The sequence below is a fragment of the Mesoplodon mirus genome, assembly GCF_964341445.2.
Source record: "Mesoplodon mirus genome assembly, chromosome: X".
Taxonomy (NCBI): Eukaryota; Metazoa; Chordata; class Mammalia; order Artiodactyla; family Ziphiidae; genus Mesoplodon; species Mesoplodon mirus.
The window spans coordinates 67,744,596-67,761,021 of NC_138981.1; the positions used below are offsets into that span (position 1 = coordinate 67,744,596).

The window sequence follows — 16,426 nt, forward strand, 5'->3', positions numbered from 1 at the left end:
TCTTAGAGGAAAATATAGGCAGAACACTCTATGACATAAATCACAGCAAGATCCTTTTTGACCCATCTCCTATAGAAATGGAAATAAAAACAAAAATTAAAAAATGGGACTTAATGAAACTTAAAAGCTTTTGCACAGCAAAGGAAATCATAACCAAGACGAAAAGACAACCCTCAGAATGGGAGAAAATATTTTCAAATGAATCAACGGACAAAGGATTAATCTCCAAAATACATAAACAGGGTTTCCCTGGTGGTGCAGTGGTTGGGAGTCCACCTGCTGATGCAGGGGACACGGATTTGTGCCCCAGTCCGGGAAGGTCCCACATGCCATGGAGTGGATGGGCCCATGGGCTGTGGCTGCTGGGCCTGCACTTCCGGATCCTGTGCCCCGCAACGGGAGAGACCACGACAGTGAGAGGCCCGTGTGCCGAAAAACAAACAAACAAACAACAACAACTATATATATATATATATATATATATATATATATATATATATATATATATAAATAGGTCATGTAGCTCTATATCAAAACAAACAAACAAACAAACAAACAACCCAATCCAAAAATGGGCAGAAGACCTAGATAGATCTTTCTCCAAAGAAGACATACAGATAGACAAGAGGCACATGAAAAGCTGCTTAATATCACTAATTATTAGAGAAATGCAAATCAAAACTACAATGAGGTGTCACCTCACACCAGTTAGAATAGGCATCATCAGAAAATCTACAAACAACAAATATTGGAGAGGGTGTGGAGGAAACGGAACCCTCTTGCACTGTTGGTGGGAATGTAAATTGATACAGCCCCTATGGAGAACAGTATGGAGGTTCCTTAAGAAACTAAAAATAGAATTACCATATGACCCAGCAATCCCACTACTGGGCATATACCCAGAGAAAACTATAATTCAAAAAGGCACATGCACCCCAATATTCATTGCAGCAGTATTTACAATAGACAGGTCATGGAAGCAACCTAAATGCCCATCAACAGATGAATGGATAAAGAAGATTTGGTAGATATATACAATGGAATATTACTCAGCCATAAAAAAGAACAAAATTGGGTCATTTATAGAGATGTGGATGGACCTAGAAACTGTCATACAGAGTGAAGTAAGACAGAAAGAGGAAGAGAAAAACAAATATCATATATTAATGCATATATGTGGAATGTAGAAAAATGATACAGATAAACCAGTTTGCAAGGCAGAAATAGAGACACAGATGTAGAGAACAAGTGTACGGACACCAAGGGAGGAAAGTGGGGTGGGGGCTTGGGGTTGGTGGTGTTGGGATGATTTGGGAGATTGGGATTCACATATATACACTAATATGTATAAAATAGATAACTAATAAGAACCTGCTCTATAAAAAATAAATAAAATAAAATTCAAATATTTGCATCAAAAAGAATAAAATATGTAGGGATAAGTTTAATCAAGGAGGTGAAAGACCTATACACTGAAAACTAGAAAAATTGATGAGGGAAGTTGAAGGTGATACAAGGAAATGGAAAGATATCCTGTGCTCTTGGATTGGAAGAATTAATATTGTTAAAATTGACATACTACCCCAAACATCTAAAGATTTAAGAAAATCACTATCAAAATACCCATGACATTTTTTCACAGAGTTAGAGTAATCCTAAAATCCATATGGAAACACAAAAGACCCAAAATTGCAAAAGCAATCCTGAGAGAAGAACAAAGCTGGAGGTATCACCCTCCCAGACTTCAGACTATACTACAAAGTTACAATAATCAAAACAGTATCATACATGAACAAAAACAGACACCTAGAACAATGGAACAGAACAGAGATCCCAGAAATAAAGTTACACACCTATGGTCAATTAATCTATGACAAAGGAGACAAGAATATACAATGGAGAAAAGACAGTCTCTTTAAAAGGTAGTGCCAGGAAAACTGGACAGCCACATGTAAAACAACGAGATTAAACATTCTCTAACACCAAATCCAAAAATAAACTCAAAATACATTAAAGACCTAAACACAAGACCTGAAACCATATACTCCTAGAAGAGAACATAGGTGGAACACTCTTTGACACAAATCATAGCACTAATTTTTGGATCTGTCTCCTAAAGCAAAAGAAATAAAAGCAAAAATAAACAAACTGGACCTAATCAAACTGAAATATTTTCTACAGAAAATGAAATCATCAACAGAATTAGAAGACAACCTACAGAAGGTGAGAAAATATTTTCAAATGGTATGACTAACAGGAGGTTAACATTCAATATAAACAGCTCATACAACTCAATACCAAAAAAAAATGAAAAGAAAATCCCAAACAATCCTATCAAAAAATGGGCAGAAGACCTGAATAAACATTTTTCCTAAGAAGAAATATAGTGGCTAAGAGGCACATGAAATTATACTTAACATAACTAATTATTAGAGAAATGCAAACCAAAATAGTGAGATATTACCTCACACCTGTCAGAATGGCCATTCAAAAAGTCTACAAATAACCATTGTTGGATAGGATATGGAGAAAAAGTAATCCTCATACATTGTTGGTGGGAATGTAAACTGCTGCAGCCACTATGGAAAACAGTATGGAGTTTCCTCAGACAACTAAAAATACAACTACCACATGATCCAGTAAATCCACTCCTAGGTATATATCCAGAAAAAAAAAAAAAAAAGTAACACTAATTTGAAAAGATACATGCACCCCAATATTCATAATAGCACTATTTACAATAGACAAGATATGGAAGCAACCCATGTCCATCATGAGATGAATGTAAAAAATGTGGCATATATATATATATATATATATATATATATATATATATATATATATAGATATATAAATATCTAGATATATACACAATGGAATATTACTCAGCTATAAAAAAGAAGGAAATTCTGCCATTTTCAGCAACATGGATGGACCTATATAATATTATGGTTTGTGAAATAACTCAGACAGAAAAGCCAAATACTATATGATATCAATCATATGTGTAATCTAAAACAATAATACAGATAAAATATATACACAAAACAGAAACAGACTCACAGATATAGAAAACAAACTAGTGGCTACCACCTGGGAGAGGGAAGGGGGAGGGGCAAATTAGGGGTATGGTATTAAGAAATACTTACCTCTCTATAAAATAGATAAGTAACACGAAATTATAACACAGGGAATTATAGCAATTATCTTGCAATAACATTTAATGGAGTATAATATATAAAAATACTGAATCATGGGGCTTCCCTGGTGGCATAGTGGTTGAGAGTCCGCCTGCCGATTCAGGGGACACGGGTTCGTGCCCCCGTCCGGGAAGATACCACATGCTGCGGAGTGGCTGGGCCCGTGAGCCATGGCGGCTGAGCCTGCGCGTCTGGAGCCTGTGCTCCACAACGGGAGAGGCCACAACAGTGAGAGGCCCGTGTAATGCAAAAAAAAAAAAAAAAAAAAAAAAAAGAAATACTGTATCACTATGCGGTACACCTGAAACTAATATACTATTGTAAATCAACTATACTTAAATAAACAATAAAATAAAACCATAATCACAGTCTATGCCTAAATTTAGAGATAATCCATGCGACGAAATTAATAAATACACCAGGGGATTAAGATTACAAATATGTGAGTGGATAAAAGTGGCCAATTCTTGCTATGTCTTCTCATATGAAGAGTTAGATTTATGCCATCTGTTACTATACTGTATTTCTCCACATTGTCTTTTCCCCCGAAACACAGATTACTGCTAAAGTAAAATTGTAATAGTTGGTTATCTTTTAAGCATATTTTATAACTACAACTTTTTGTTAATGGCTATAAGATAAATATTAAACTTTGAGGTTTCTACATTTTCATATGACAGTCTTGGGCATTTTTGTCATATAAAACCTGTGATGTTAGACTTAGAAAACTTATGTGAAAGCATTTTGACAAGTACAAACCCCAGTTTATTCAAATGGGATTTCTGTGAATGTGCATGTGAGTAGGCTTTTTGTCTGATGACTTGAAAATGTAATCTGGTCATGCCTGGAAAACCCTGCTTATTTCCAACTGCTGAGAAATTTCTGAAATTCCCAAATGCAACATTTTCACTTTCTGAGGCTCATTCGTTTTTAAAATTGCAAAAGCATGGTGCATGTGACTTTCACATTTTTATAGTGGTTTTTCAAAACGTTTTCAGAGGAACCCATTAAGAGAAGAACAGTTGCTAAGACCAGTGCTAGTCTGAGTGTGGTTCATAACACTAGCAGCATCAGGCTTACCCCACCCCAAAACTACAGAGTCAGAATCTCTGGGAGTGGGTCTCAGGAATGTTTTAATACACCCTCTAGATTATTTTTATGTTATAGTTTGAGTGACACAGATCAACACTTGGGTGAGTTCTCTACTCCATCCACTGTAGTCCTTATGGATTTCATTCCCTCTTACAGACTCAGTACCATATCCAATAACATAATTCACACTGTTAAAAAAAAAAACTAGTTAAATGGCCCATAATTTTCTTTTTTAAACTACTTCTTGCTATTGTTTCTTAGTACCCAGTTGAAATCCCTAATCTACCTGATGAGGCTTTATGAAAAGCAATGCACTCTTTCTAGGCTGAGATCAAATCTCATTCCTCACACCTATCATGATATCTGACACACAGAAGGAGTGTGATGAATGTTTGTCAACCATATATAATCAATTCCAAATCAGTTTTCATGCTTCTCCAGAAACTTTGCTGTATGAGATTTTTACCCATTTTTAGCCAGCTCTGTAACTGAGCTGTCTAATGTGATAACCACTAGCCACATGTGACTACTGGGCACTTGAAGTGTGGCCAGTCCAAAATGAAATGTGCTATAAATGCAAAACACATGCTGAATTTTGAGGACTTAATATGAAAAAGTAATATATAATATTTATATTTCTATATTGATTATATGTTGCATTGATAACATTGTCTATTCTGTGTTAAATAAAATCTATTAAAATTAATCTCATCTTTTTTAAAAGTGGTTACTTAAAATTTAAAATTACATATGCGGCTCACAATATATTGCTGTTGGAAAACATTGTTCTATAATATTTCTTACATCTTGGTCAAAATAATTCATCTAAGCTCTAATTAAGCTAAGAAATGTTTGATCTATGCAAATACACCTTCTTCTTTGAAATTAATCAGTTTTTCTTTTTGAGGTTGCCCAGACTTCTCTGAAGATTTTGGCCGTTCACTCACTGGCATTTCCCCCCTCTCATCCTAAACAAGGTTCTTTACCTCTTCCATTTGAAACATCCATAAAATTATTGGAAGCCCTGAAGTTGAGCTCAAGACACAGAAACCTCCAAGATCAATCAGTTCTTAGAGCACAAACTGAGAGAGGGTGTTAACCCCATTCTCTGTTCTCCCCCGCATCTCCCACCCCGAAAACCTAGAGGAGGGAGCTGAAGAATGAAAGGCATGAAAGGGATGGTAATGTCTTAGCACAATCCTGAAGTCCCCAACTGGAATGTCTTCACTTTAGTCCTTTTTGCCTGCTGAGGCCCTTTCTCTTTCCACTCACCTCCCTAGACTCTAACACGCTGGTATAATAGATTTTAATGGAGCTCATTGTTTCCACTCTGAGGCTACTTTGCAGAAGTAACCCGGAGTCAGCCACTTCACCGTTGCGTCCTGCTCACCAATGCTAGAAGCTGTGTCCCAACGCCCGGCCCTTCTCCAGGGCGGTTGCTAAGCGCCAGGGGCCCTGCGCTCAGGATTGGCTGGTAAAAAAGTGCCCTTGTGGCGCAAGCGATCGCCCATTCTGGGAACTCTGGGCGCCTAGTGACTAGGAGGCTGTAGCTCCCCACCCCCACCCTCCACCCGGCCTGTGGGGTGGGCCTGAACTCTCAAGGAGGATAAACTCTAGTTAAGGCCTCTTTTCTCTCTTCATCTGCACGGCTCAGGGGAGGAGTGGCAGGAAGAGCCAAAGGACTCTGCATTCCTGATGCCCCTTCTCCCACCTCCTTGCTTGGGAATGGTAGTGAGTGTTTGGCAAAGGCGGCCACGAATGAAGGGCCAAGACACCTCAGTGAGAAAATGGCCAAAACATAAAATGAAGTGTGAAGAAAACAAATAAATTAAAACTCATATTGCTTGGGTTTGTAGGAACAGAGCAAAGGGTGCCAATGCTTACCTGGACGGGACTGGACCACCATAGCAATCTTTTTTACCTTTGTCTTTCCTCCTTCTCGAGGATGTGCTTTTCAGGGCACCCCTTCCTTCTGGGAATTAACCTTTTGGTTTGTGTGCTAGTGGGTGCAATAGTCCCTGACTGTTCTAGCACTTCCTCTCCCCCTGTGTAAAAAGATGACCTTGCACTTTAATGTTCGTTTTCCCTTCAATACCTTTGTAGCTCAGGTATTTTTGAGAGTGAAGTGCCAAAAAACCTCAGAAACAGCTTTTGTGTTAGGCACATTTGGATTCCACTTCGTAACTACGGGTCTCGGGCAAATTATTTCCCCTGAATGTCAGTTTCTCTGTTGTTAAAGTGAGAAAGGCGATGCCTACATGACAGCATCATCTGTGAGGAGTAAAAGAACTGAGTATGTAAAAGTGTTTAGCATACGGTCTGACAAGCAGGTAGTTCAGAAAATGATAATAATTATTGATGATAATAAATGCCAGACTCTTTGCATGCTGCTTGGAAACAAACACATTAATATGTATAAGAAAAAATCATTTACCTTCAAGGAACTCAGAGAGTGATAACTAATGAGATGAGGTAAATGAATTGTAGAAAAATCTAAACCAGGCTAGGTGGATCAAGACACTTCAGGGATCTGAAGAAATGAGTGCTAAATTGACCTGAAGGATGTATAATTTGCAAGGTAATTATAAGAATAAAGGAATTTTAGGTAGAAGGAAAAGTCATGAAGCAACATGGTGATTGCAACTTTGGGGAGCAAGTGGAGGAATAGAGGTTAAGAAAGTAAACAGGGAAAAGCACATAGACCTTCAGGTTTCATGTTAGATTTTGATTTTTAGCATTTTCCAGGCAGTTTTCTGTTTTGTAAAAACGTAGAAAATCATGACTTGCAGATTTGCTGAGAAGATTAAATAAGTGCAGATGTTGCCTAAAAGCATCTTTCACTTATGAGACACTCAATAAATTGTATCTATTATTATTAATCCATTAGAAGCCATTGAAGGATTTAGCATGTTTGTGCAGAAGGTGGATAAATCTAACATGTCAACTGGATTTGAAAGGGGGCAAGATTGGAAGCAGCTGCAGAATCCAAGAACAAAATGACAGTAGTGAAAGGCAGAGATATTTAGGACAGAGGACTGCTAAAATTTGGATCAGCCAGATATAGAGATGAGTAAGGCAAAGGAAATGGGGTGTAACAAGTGAAGGAGTTTAGGTTAGAAACAATTTGAGATCTCCATTTTGTACTATTCCTTTGTGATAGCAGTGGTAGAAAAATCTTTTTTTTTCAGTTGTTTTCATTATCTTTCTGGTGTGGGGTTGTGAAATATTTTCTCATTTTGCTGTGAGCCATTCCCTCACATCCATGCTAAATTAATACACTATTTCTTACAAGAGGTTTTCTTTGACAACCTAAGAAAAAGTGGTTGGTATGGTATACAAAATTAGAATTAACCTATTCTGTAAGATGTTTGTGATAACTATTCTGAAATAATTATTTGTAAAACAAAGCTGTATTGATAATTGTAGCTGTAAGTATCAACTAGGCAGAAATGTTGTTCATGCTTTCCAATCTACTTTGGCAGTTTGTATCTGGGTTTAAAATCATTCTAAAGAATGGGTCAGACTCCTGTGAGATTGAGAAAATACATTCAAAGAAATTAACATTGTTTTTTTCTTGTCCTTTTATGTATGTGGACTCTTTTTCAATCATGCAAATAATACATGAATACGTGCGCATTGTAGAATAATTCAAACCGTATAGAAGTATAGGGAGTAAAAAATAAAATTACCCCTTCACCTTCTCCCTGCCAACCCCCTCCCAGAGGAAACCACGTTTAACAGTTTGATTTGTATTCTTTTCCACAACATGATTACATATATTAAGTCAATTAAAAGGGAGAAAAAATCTGTTGTAGCAGGAAAGTTAAGCACACAGTATTTAAAGCCAGGCTGCCTGGGTTCTAACCCAGAGTCTACCACTTATAACTGTGTGATATTGGACATCTTATGTAGCTTTTCTGTCCCTCAGTTTCTTCATAGATAAATGGTAATTATCATATCAGTTTCATATAGATGTTAACAGGATTAAATTAGTTATGTGAAGTATTTAGAAAAGAGCTTGGCACATAGTACACACACAACACATGATGGAATCGTACTGTTTATATGGTTCTGCAACTTGCATTCCATCAATAAACATAGAGGTAATACGGTGTAGTGATTGAGTATGGATTCTGAATCCAATTGCTTGGTGCAAATCCTAGTTCCACCATTTACTAACTTTGTGAACTTCAATAAGTATATAACATTCCTCTGTCTTTGTTTCCTCTGTAAAATGGAGATAATAGTTTTTGTTTTAAATTAAGTCATATATGTAGAACATTTAGAATGACTGTTATGTAGTAATTCCTTATTTTTAGTATCATTCCATCATTAAAAATCCTCAGTTTAGTATTTCATACATTAGATGTATCATAAGTTAACCATTGTCTTATTGATGGCTATTTAAGTTATTTTTAATTATTCAGTGTTACAAAATATGCTGGTTACCATACTTCTTTTTTCTACTTAAAAAAATTAAAACATCCTTGTCTCTATCTTCATTTGAATGAAGAAAGCTATTGCCGTTAACATTTCCCACTGTCATTCTCATTTGCATCTTGAATAAACACTTTCAAGATCCTCTTTTAGTATGTGATCATTACCATACCATATATGTGATCAACCCACATTATTCTTCTATTAGTTGGTTCAGCCCTAAGGTATGAATGGAAAGCAGAACCGTTTCATTTTGTGTGGTTAAAGTTATCTTTCTGAGGTATAAGCAAGAGCTGAGAAAAAACAAGCTAAAAGGGACTTTTCCTGTGTTTGGACTGTTGGAATCTCAGAAGACTGAATCTTTCTTTAGGTATCCTGACATTCGGAAAATGTAAGTCTAAGTTCTCATGTATTTTAGTTTGTATTGTTTTATTTTCTACTCAAAAGCCTTTATATATGAATAAGTAGGTTTCCTGGAAACATTTATAGTAGACACTACGGACCTATTAAAGGAAAATTGTGTCTTGAATCAAATCTGCTTTTTCCTTTTGTACTCTTGTAGAGTTTATAGGGAAAATTGGAAGTCTTAAAATTGCACTAAAGATTCATGCAAAAGACTGACATAAGTACTTTGGGAAATAAGTTTTAAGTCCAAAAGAAAAGAACAGAATGAAGGAAAGAGGAAAGGAAGAGAGGAAGGGAAAGAAAATAAAAATAAAAAAGGACGGTAGTGAATTTGATAAACCTATTTGCATTTAGATTACTGAAAAATCAGTGGGTATATTAATAGTTTAAATCACTTTGCATAAATCCAAACTATATATAAATATTCATCTCTCAAACACATTCTAAGGTATAGTAATTGTTTTCAATATGACTCAAACAATATTAATTAAAGCACAGTTAAGACCAATTCCTTGAAAGCAGACTTGATTTTTAGCAGACTATTTGAAGATAAAAGGTTAAGCACTTTAACTAATAATTTTAAAATAAATCATTTATGGCAGTGGAATATATTAAAATAATTATGCATTTATATAATTTTGTACTTTAAAAACATTTGTATACCATATAATATCCTGACAATAACCTTGTCAAGAAGTCTGGGGAGCATTATTATTGCCATTTAATCAATAGGAAAATTGAGACCCAGGAATGATAAATACATTACCTTATGGTAAATAGTTAATGACAGAGTCAGAACCCCAGTCTCCTTACTCCTGGTCCTATTCTCTACCCTTTGAGTAATAGTGCCTCCCTAAATCATTTGTGTTTTCATGTAAGAGTTAAATCTTCATTAGACATTTTAATGTACGTTGCCTTAATGAGTTTTTTTTTTATATTACAGGAATATATTGCACTCTTCTGTTTAGAAACCTTGTCTAATAAAATGCTTGGCGAAGCCTTCCTAATTGAACTCCTATACAAAGAACCATTTACATGTAAGAAAATCTCAAATGATGAAAAGGAAACTTGGAAAAAGCAGCTTTTAGATATAGAAGACAATTCACTTTCCCCTGATAAAATGGAAAATCAAAATAAGGTCATGAAAGAAAGTTTAACAGAGCGAAGTGATGATAAAAATAAAATAAAATCTGTGGATGAGGTAACTGTAGCAAAATGCAAAAGTGCATCCCTTCCAGGAAATGTTTCTGCTGCGTTGCCCATTCCAAAGAGAGAACCTGATGAAAAACAACTAGATTTATACCGATCTTGTTCATGTACAAGTATCTGCCAGAATTATCCGGACCTACAGATTGGAGGAGACCACGTGGGTAACATGTATGATTCCGGCTGCTTTGTGGAACACATACGTGATGATGCTTTTAATGGTCCTCTTTTACTTTCAGTAGATGTACCGTTGGGTCATTCTCCCATCAGTGAAGCTCTAGAGAAACTACCTGCCTCAAAGCTTTTGAATGGGGATGAAATTCGAGAAAAAAGTATGTTGTTTCATAAGCAGCCCCTCTCTAATTCTATGCTTAATAGTTATATGGAAAAAAAAGTGGACGAACTCTACAAACAGTTTTTGGAAGAAAATCTCACTAGATGCTGCTCTATAACCAATCTTATGGCTTCTAATTTGTTAATGAATAATGTAAATCAGATTAGCCTTCAAATCTCTCAAGAGCAGAACACAGAGGCATCGAAAGCTCGGGAAGTTCTCTTACATTCTTTAGCAAGATGGAATCTCTGTAACATTTCCCACGGAAATAGTTCCGAATTTAGCACTCCTAACTTACAAATTTCAAACAAGAGAAGTAGAGAACTTGTATCACATCTGCAATAAGAACCAACTGTAGGTTGCTTGGACTAGCTTATGAGACTGGAGTAATAGCAGTCTTCTCTGGCTTATTGTGTCACATCAGACCCCTTTGTGGTGTGGTTATTACATTTTTTGAGAAATTATTTGACCAATGGTACATCTGAATTCTTGTAGATGACAATTTAAATGATTGAGTTTTATGACCATATTTTTAATTGTTTTGACATCTTTAATGGTTGCTACATTCAAGTTTGTATATTCCATATATGCTTATCTAATTGCCACCAGCATCCCAAATTGATTACCTTAATCTCACTCATCAGATTTATTTACCACAAAAGTGGTTAAATAAAATGAGATGAGGAGAGAATTATTGCTCTCAGATACTGAAAAGACAACTAGAAACTGTATCAGACAGGGACATTTCTTTCTCCACAAAACTGTTTAAAGACATATGAGTAGTGCTTAAATATCTTTCTTTTTATTTTCAACATACAGAATCTTTCACACTGACAATCAGAAATTCTTCAAACAAAAGTTGGATTTAAATGATATTTGAAAGAAATGTGGAAGGAGGGCTTAAGGAAAAATGGAGAATTTGCCATTAAGATTTGCAATTGAACTTGATGCTTTTGAACTTTCTTGGGAAAAGCATCAACTATTATATATCACTCTGTCATGCATGGTGGTTTTCAGCGATGGGAGGCAGGAAAGCATATACATAGAGTGAGCAAAGTGCATAGAGAACCACCATCTAGAAATGAAGAGGATATCCTGGCAATATTTACACTTCTCAGATTATCCTCAATCAAGACCCTGGATTAGGATAAAAGCAGGGAGTTATAGCAATTTTGGAATTAAAATTAATTAATTAATTAACAAAACATACCTAAGAATGGTATAGTTTACTGCAGACTTGAAAACAAGACCCTATACTTTATAGCTCACACTTCTCTCCCAGGTATAGTAAAATGATTGACATGTATTTTGCTTGTAAAATGAAATGGTATGAATTTATGTTATGGAATTGTTATGGTTGCATTTTATATTAATAAGATTTGTACGTTAGTACTCACATATTCTGTTCCAATTATTTCTTTGGTCTTTGATTAAATTTTAAAGAATAAATTACTCAGATGCCCTTATAATTTGTTCTTTTTGATCACACAATCTTTAGTTTATTTTCACTGTCTTCAACTTTCTATGATCTAATAATAAGTACCCCTGATTTGTTTCCTGTTCATCAGTCCTTTCTCCAACATCTTCTCCAATAAGCCTCCCAATCCATTTTCACCATTCTGACATTTGATTCTGAAGAGACAATGGATAAGGGTTTTGGAACAACTGACTTAATGTCTTATAGATACAGAAAATCAGTTGTGTGTATATAGTTTTATATATTGCTAAATTTGTACATTTTAATATGAGTTACCAAAATGATAAAATATTAATGTTAAACTTTATCTTTTCTAAAGTGAATTAAACGTCATTGGGCAACATTATTGGTGTGAAGTTTTCTTAGAGATTGTAATATGTATTAATACTTTACAAAGAAGATATATTCATAATAGTATTAAGACTACATAGTATTATATTAAAAAACACAATATTTAGCAAGTACCAAATTTAGAAGTGCATTTAATTATTACTCTAATATTTCAATTTTTCCCTCTTGCTTATGTCATCAAAATTATTAATTTCTAAAGATTACTCATTTACTGTTCAAACAGCCTAAGAATTCAATGCGATATTTAAGCAAGGAAAGATAATAAATTTAGTGTTATTTTCATCTTGACCTCATACTTGCTGCCTTCAATGCTTGAATGAAATGTGCATAAGGGGTTGTGGTTTAGCATGTTTGGATCCTAAGTAGGCATTCTTCATTCTATCTTTCATCATGGGTTTCACTTATATGACAATGCAGTTCCATTTTAAAATGTTATTTAAAATGTATGGAATGGGCTTCCCTGGTGGCGCAGTGGTTGGGAGTCAGCCTGCCGATGCAGGGGATGCGGGTTCGTGCCCCTGTCCGGGAGGATCCCACATGCCGCAGAGCGGCTGGGCCCGTGAGCCATGACCGCTGAGCCTGCGCGTCCGGGGCCTGTGCTCCGCGGCGGGAGAGGCCACGACAGTGGGGGGCCCGCGTACCGCAAAAAAAAAAAAAAAAAAAAAAAAAAAAGTATGGAATGATAAATTTCTTTCTGTCTCACTTTTTTTGGGAGCTGAAAGTATTACTTTTGTGCTTCTATGAAAATGGAGAATGTTATTGATTCAGCAGTGTGGGAGAATCATCATTTCTGGGTAGGGAAGAATTTCAGCAGGTTAAGAATGACGCCCAATATAATGTTGCTCCCTACCTGTATAGGTCAGTTTAATTTATATCCCATATTTGGATTTCATGTCATTGTTGGAGGGCCCAGAGTGGGTTTGACCCAGTCTCAAGTAATTTTCTGTCAGGAACATCCTTGAATCATTAAAAGCAATTCAAGAGATAGACTATACTGGACTCCTGGAACTTTTAGGCTACATCTCTCTGTCTCATGGGTTAGTCGCCAAAAGAAGCCAGTCTCCCTCAGGTTCCTTTTTTTTTTTTTTTCCCAGAGGTTTAAGACCAGAGATAATACTAACCTGGTCCATTCAAAGTTGTAAGCAGAATTTCTGGCTCTTTCCAATCTTACCCTTAACATTTAGGTCTTATTAAAACTGGTTTTTGGAAGTGAAGAAACAAAATAAATAGTTTTCTAGGGATATCTTTTCACATGCGATTATCCTTTTTGTGGGGCTGCTTTAGGGCAAGGGTCGAGTAGATCTTTATATATATATATATATATATATATATATATATATATATATATATATATATATATACACACACACACACATATGTTTATATTAAAATAAAATGAATTACTTTTCAGGTAATCCTACTAATATAACATTACTACATAATGTGTGCTTGGATGAACAGTGGAGGGGTGATTTGATGAGGATTAGTATGTATAATAAACTGGAATAATTACGCAGTTAAGTGGGCAATTGTTTTCAGTTAGTACAGGAAGGAAAGAAAACCATAAAGTTTTCATGCTGGTCATTTGCATGGAAAATTAGTCAATTATCTATGTATGTGTGAAAATCCATGAAAAGCAAAATAATATTTGAAAGCAAAACAAGAAATGATGGCAAAAAGTGTTCTCATAATGATAAAGTAAAGATAACTGTCCTTTTGAAAACTGTTCATTGGAAATTTGGGAATTTTGATTCCCATTCATGTAGTGCACTTTTCTTCAAGGTTTAGTAGAAATTTGTAAAAATGTTGGTTTCATATTTATTATGGTATAAATGTACAGCACCACTTGAAATTTTATGAAATATCCTTTATTTTTTCTTGATTAATTTATTTAAAAAAATTTTTATAATTAATTTTTATTGGAATATGGTTGCTTTACAATGTTGTGTTAGTTTCTACTGTACAGCAAAGAGAACCAGCTATATGTATACCTGTACCCCCTCTTTTTAGGATTTCCTTCCCATTTAGGTCACCACAGAGCACTGAGTAGAGTTCCCTGAGCTATACAGTAGGTTCTCTTTAGCTATCTATTTTATACATAGTATCAATAGTGTATAAGTGAATCCCAATCTCCCAATACATTCTACCTTCCCCTTCCCCCCACAGTATCCATATGTCTGTTCCCTACATCTGTGTCTCTATTTCTGCTTTGCAAACAAGTTCATTTGTATCACTTTCTAGATTCCACATAAGAGCGGCATTATACAATATTTGTTTTCCTCTTTCTGGCTTACTTCACTCTGTATGACAGTCTCTAGGTCCATCCACATCTCTTCAAATGACCCAATTTCATTCCTTTTTATGGCTGAGTAATATTCCATTGTATGTACATACCACATCTTCTTTATTCCTCTGTTGATAGACATTTAGGTTGCTTCCATGTCCTGGCTATTATAAATAGTGCTGCAATAAACATTGGGGTGCATGTGTCTTTTTGAATTATGCTTTTCTCTGGGTATACGCCGAGCAGTGGGATTGCTGGGTCATATGGTAGCTCTAGTTTTAATTTTTTAAGGAACCTTCATACTGTTCTGCAGAGTGGCTGTATCAATTTACATTCCCACCAACAGTGCAAGAGGGTTCCCTTTCTACACACCCTCTCCAGCATTTACTGCTTGTAGATTTTTTAATGATGGTCATTGTGAGGGGTGTGAGGTGATACGTCATTGTGGTTTTGATTTTCATTTATCTAATAATTAGTGATGTTGAACATCTTTTCATGTGTTTGTTGGTCATCTGTGTGCCTTCTTTGGAGAAATGTCTATTTAGGGCTTCTGCACATTTTTTGATTGGGTTGTTTGTTTTTTTGTTATTGAACTGCATGAACTGTTTGTATATTTGGGAGATTAATCCTTTGTCAGTTGCTTCATTTGCAAATATTTTCTCCCATTCTGAGGGTTCTCTTTTCATCTTGTTTATGGTTTCTTTTGCTGTGCAAAAGCTTTTAAGTTTTAAATTAGGTCCCATTTGTTAATTTTTGTTTTTATTTTCATTACTATAGGAGGTGGGTCAAAAAAATCCTGCTGCAATTTATGTGAAAGAGTGGTCTGCCTATGTTTTCCTCTTAGACTTTTAGTGTCTGGCCTTACATTCAGGTCTTTAATCCATTTTGGGTTTTATTTTTGTGTATGGGGTTAGGGAGTGTTCTAAGTTCATTCTTTTTTTTATGTACCTGTCCAGTTTTCCCAGCACCACTTATTGAAGAGAATGTCTTTTCTCCATTGTATGTTCTTGCCTGCTTTGTCATATATTGGGTGACCATATGTGCATGGGTTTGAAATAGCCTTTTAATAATTATATTTAAGAACATATCTATAAAAATGATGAGAACCAAATAAGGTTTATTGACATCAATTAAAAATACTGAATCATTGCTATGGGCAGATGATTCTTTGAATTGTTCTGCTATTTCTATTTAAAGCTGAGAAATTTCTAGCTTACAGAATTGCAGTATAGTTCTGGTTTTTACTTCCCCAAATTAATAGAGGCAGTTTATCATGAGAAACATAAATTGTCATAAGACGTTGGTTTAGCTGAGAGTGACTGAAGTTCAAAAGTAGGCTATTTCCTGAAATTTATTTCTCTCTACTGTTGTAAACTGGACCCATATTTGCTAAATAGACCTCTGAGTGGAATTGAAAAAGTTTAAGAAATAGGTCAGTGACTTGTGTGGTTCTGCCCCTCTCCTTTAAATGCTCAGCTCTGTTTTAGGGAAGTCATGTAATTGTAGAGCGCCCTTGTATTCTCCTTAGGTGAGGCTTAGGAATTGATATCCAAGAGTTCAAATGGGGGCCTCCCTGGTGGCGCAGTGGTTGAGAGTCCGCCTGCCGATGCAGGGGATACGGGTTCGTGCCCCGGTCTGGG

At 35.6% G+C, this 16,426-nt stretch overlaps 1 protein-coding gene across 1 annotated transcript; it reads left to right on the plus strand.

The window, feature by feature from the left end:
• Positions 1–10,119: 10,119 nt before the first annotated feature.
• On the plus strand, positions 10,120–11,019 carry LOC309796224 (TLR adapter interacting with SLC15A4 on the lysosome-like; the record flags this gene model as incomplete). Its single annotated transcript, XM_082609277.1, has 1 exon — positions 10,120–11,019. The coding sequence occupies one exon, from the start codon at positions 10,120–10,122 to the stop codon at positions 11,017–11,019; it is 900 nt and encodes a 299-aa protein (XP_082465403.1).
• Between the last annotated feature and the right edge of the window lie 5,407 nt (positions 11,020–16,426).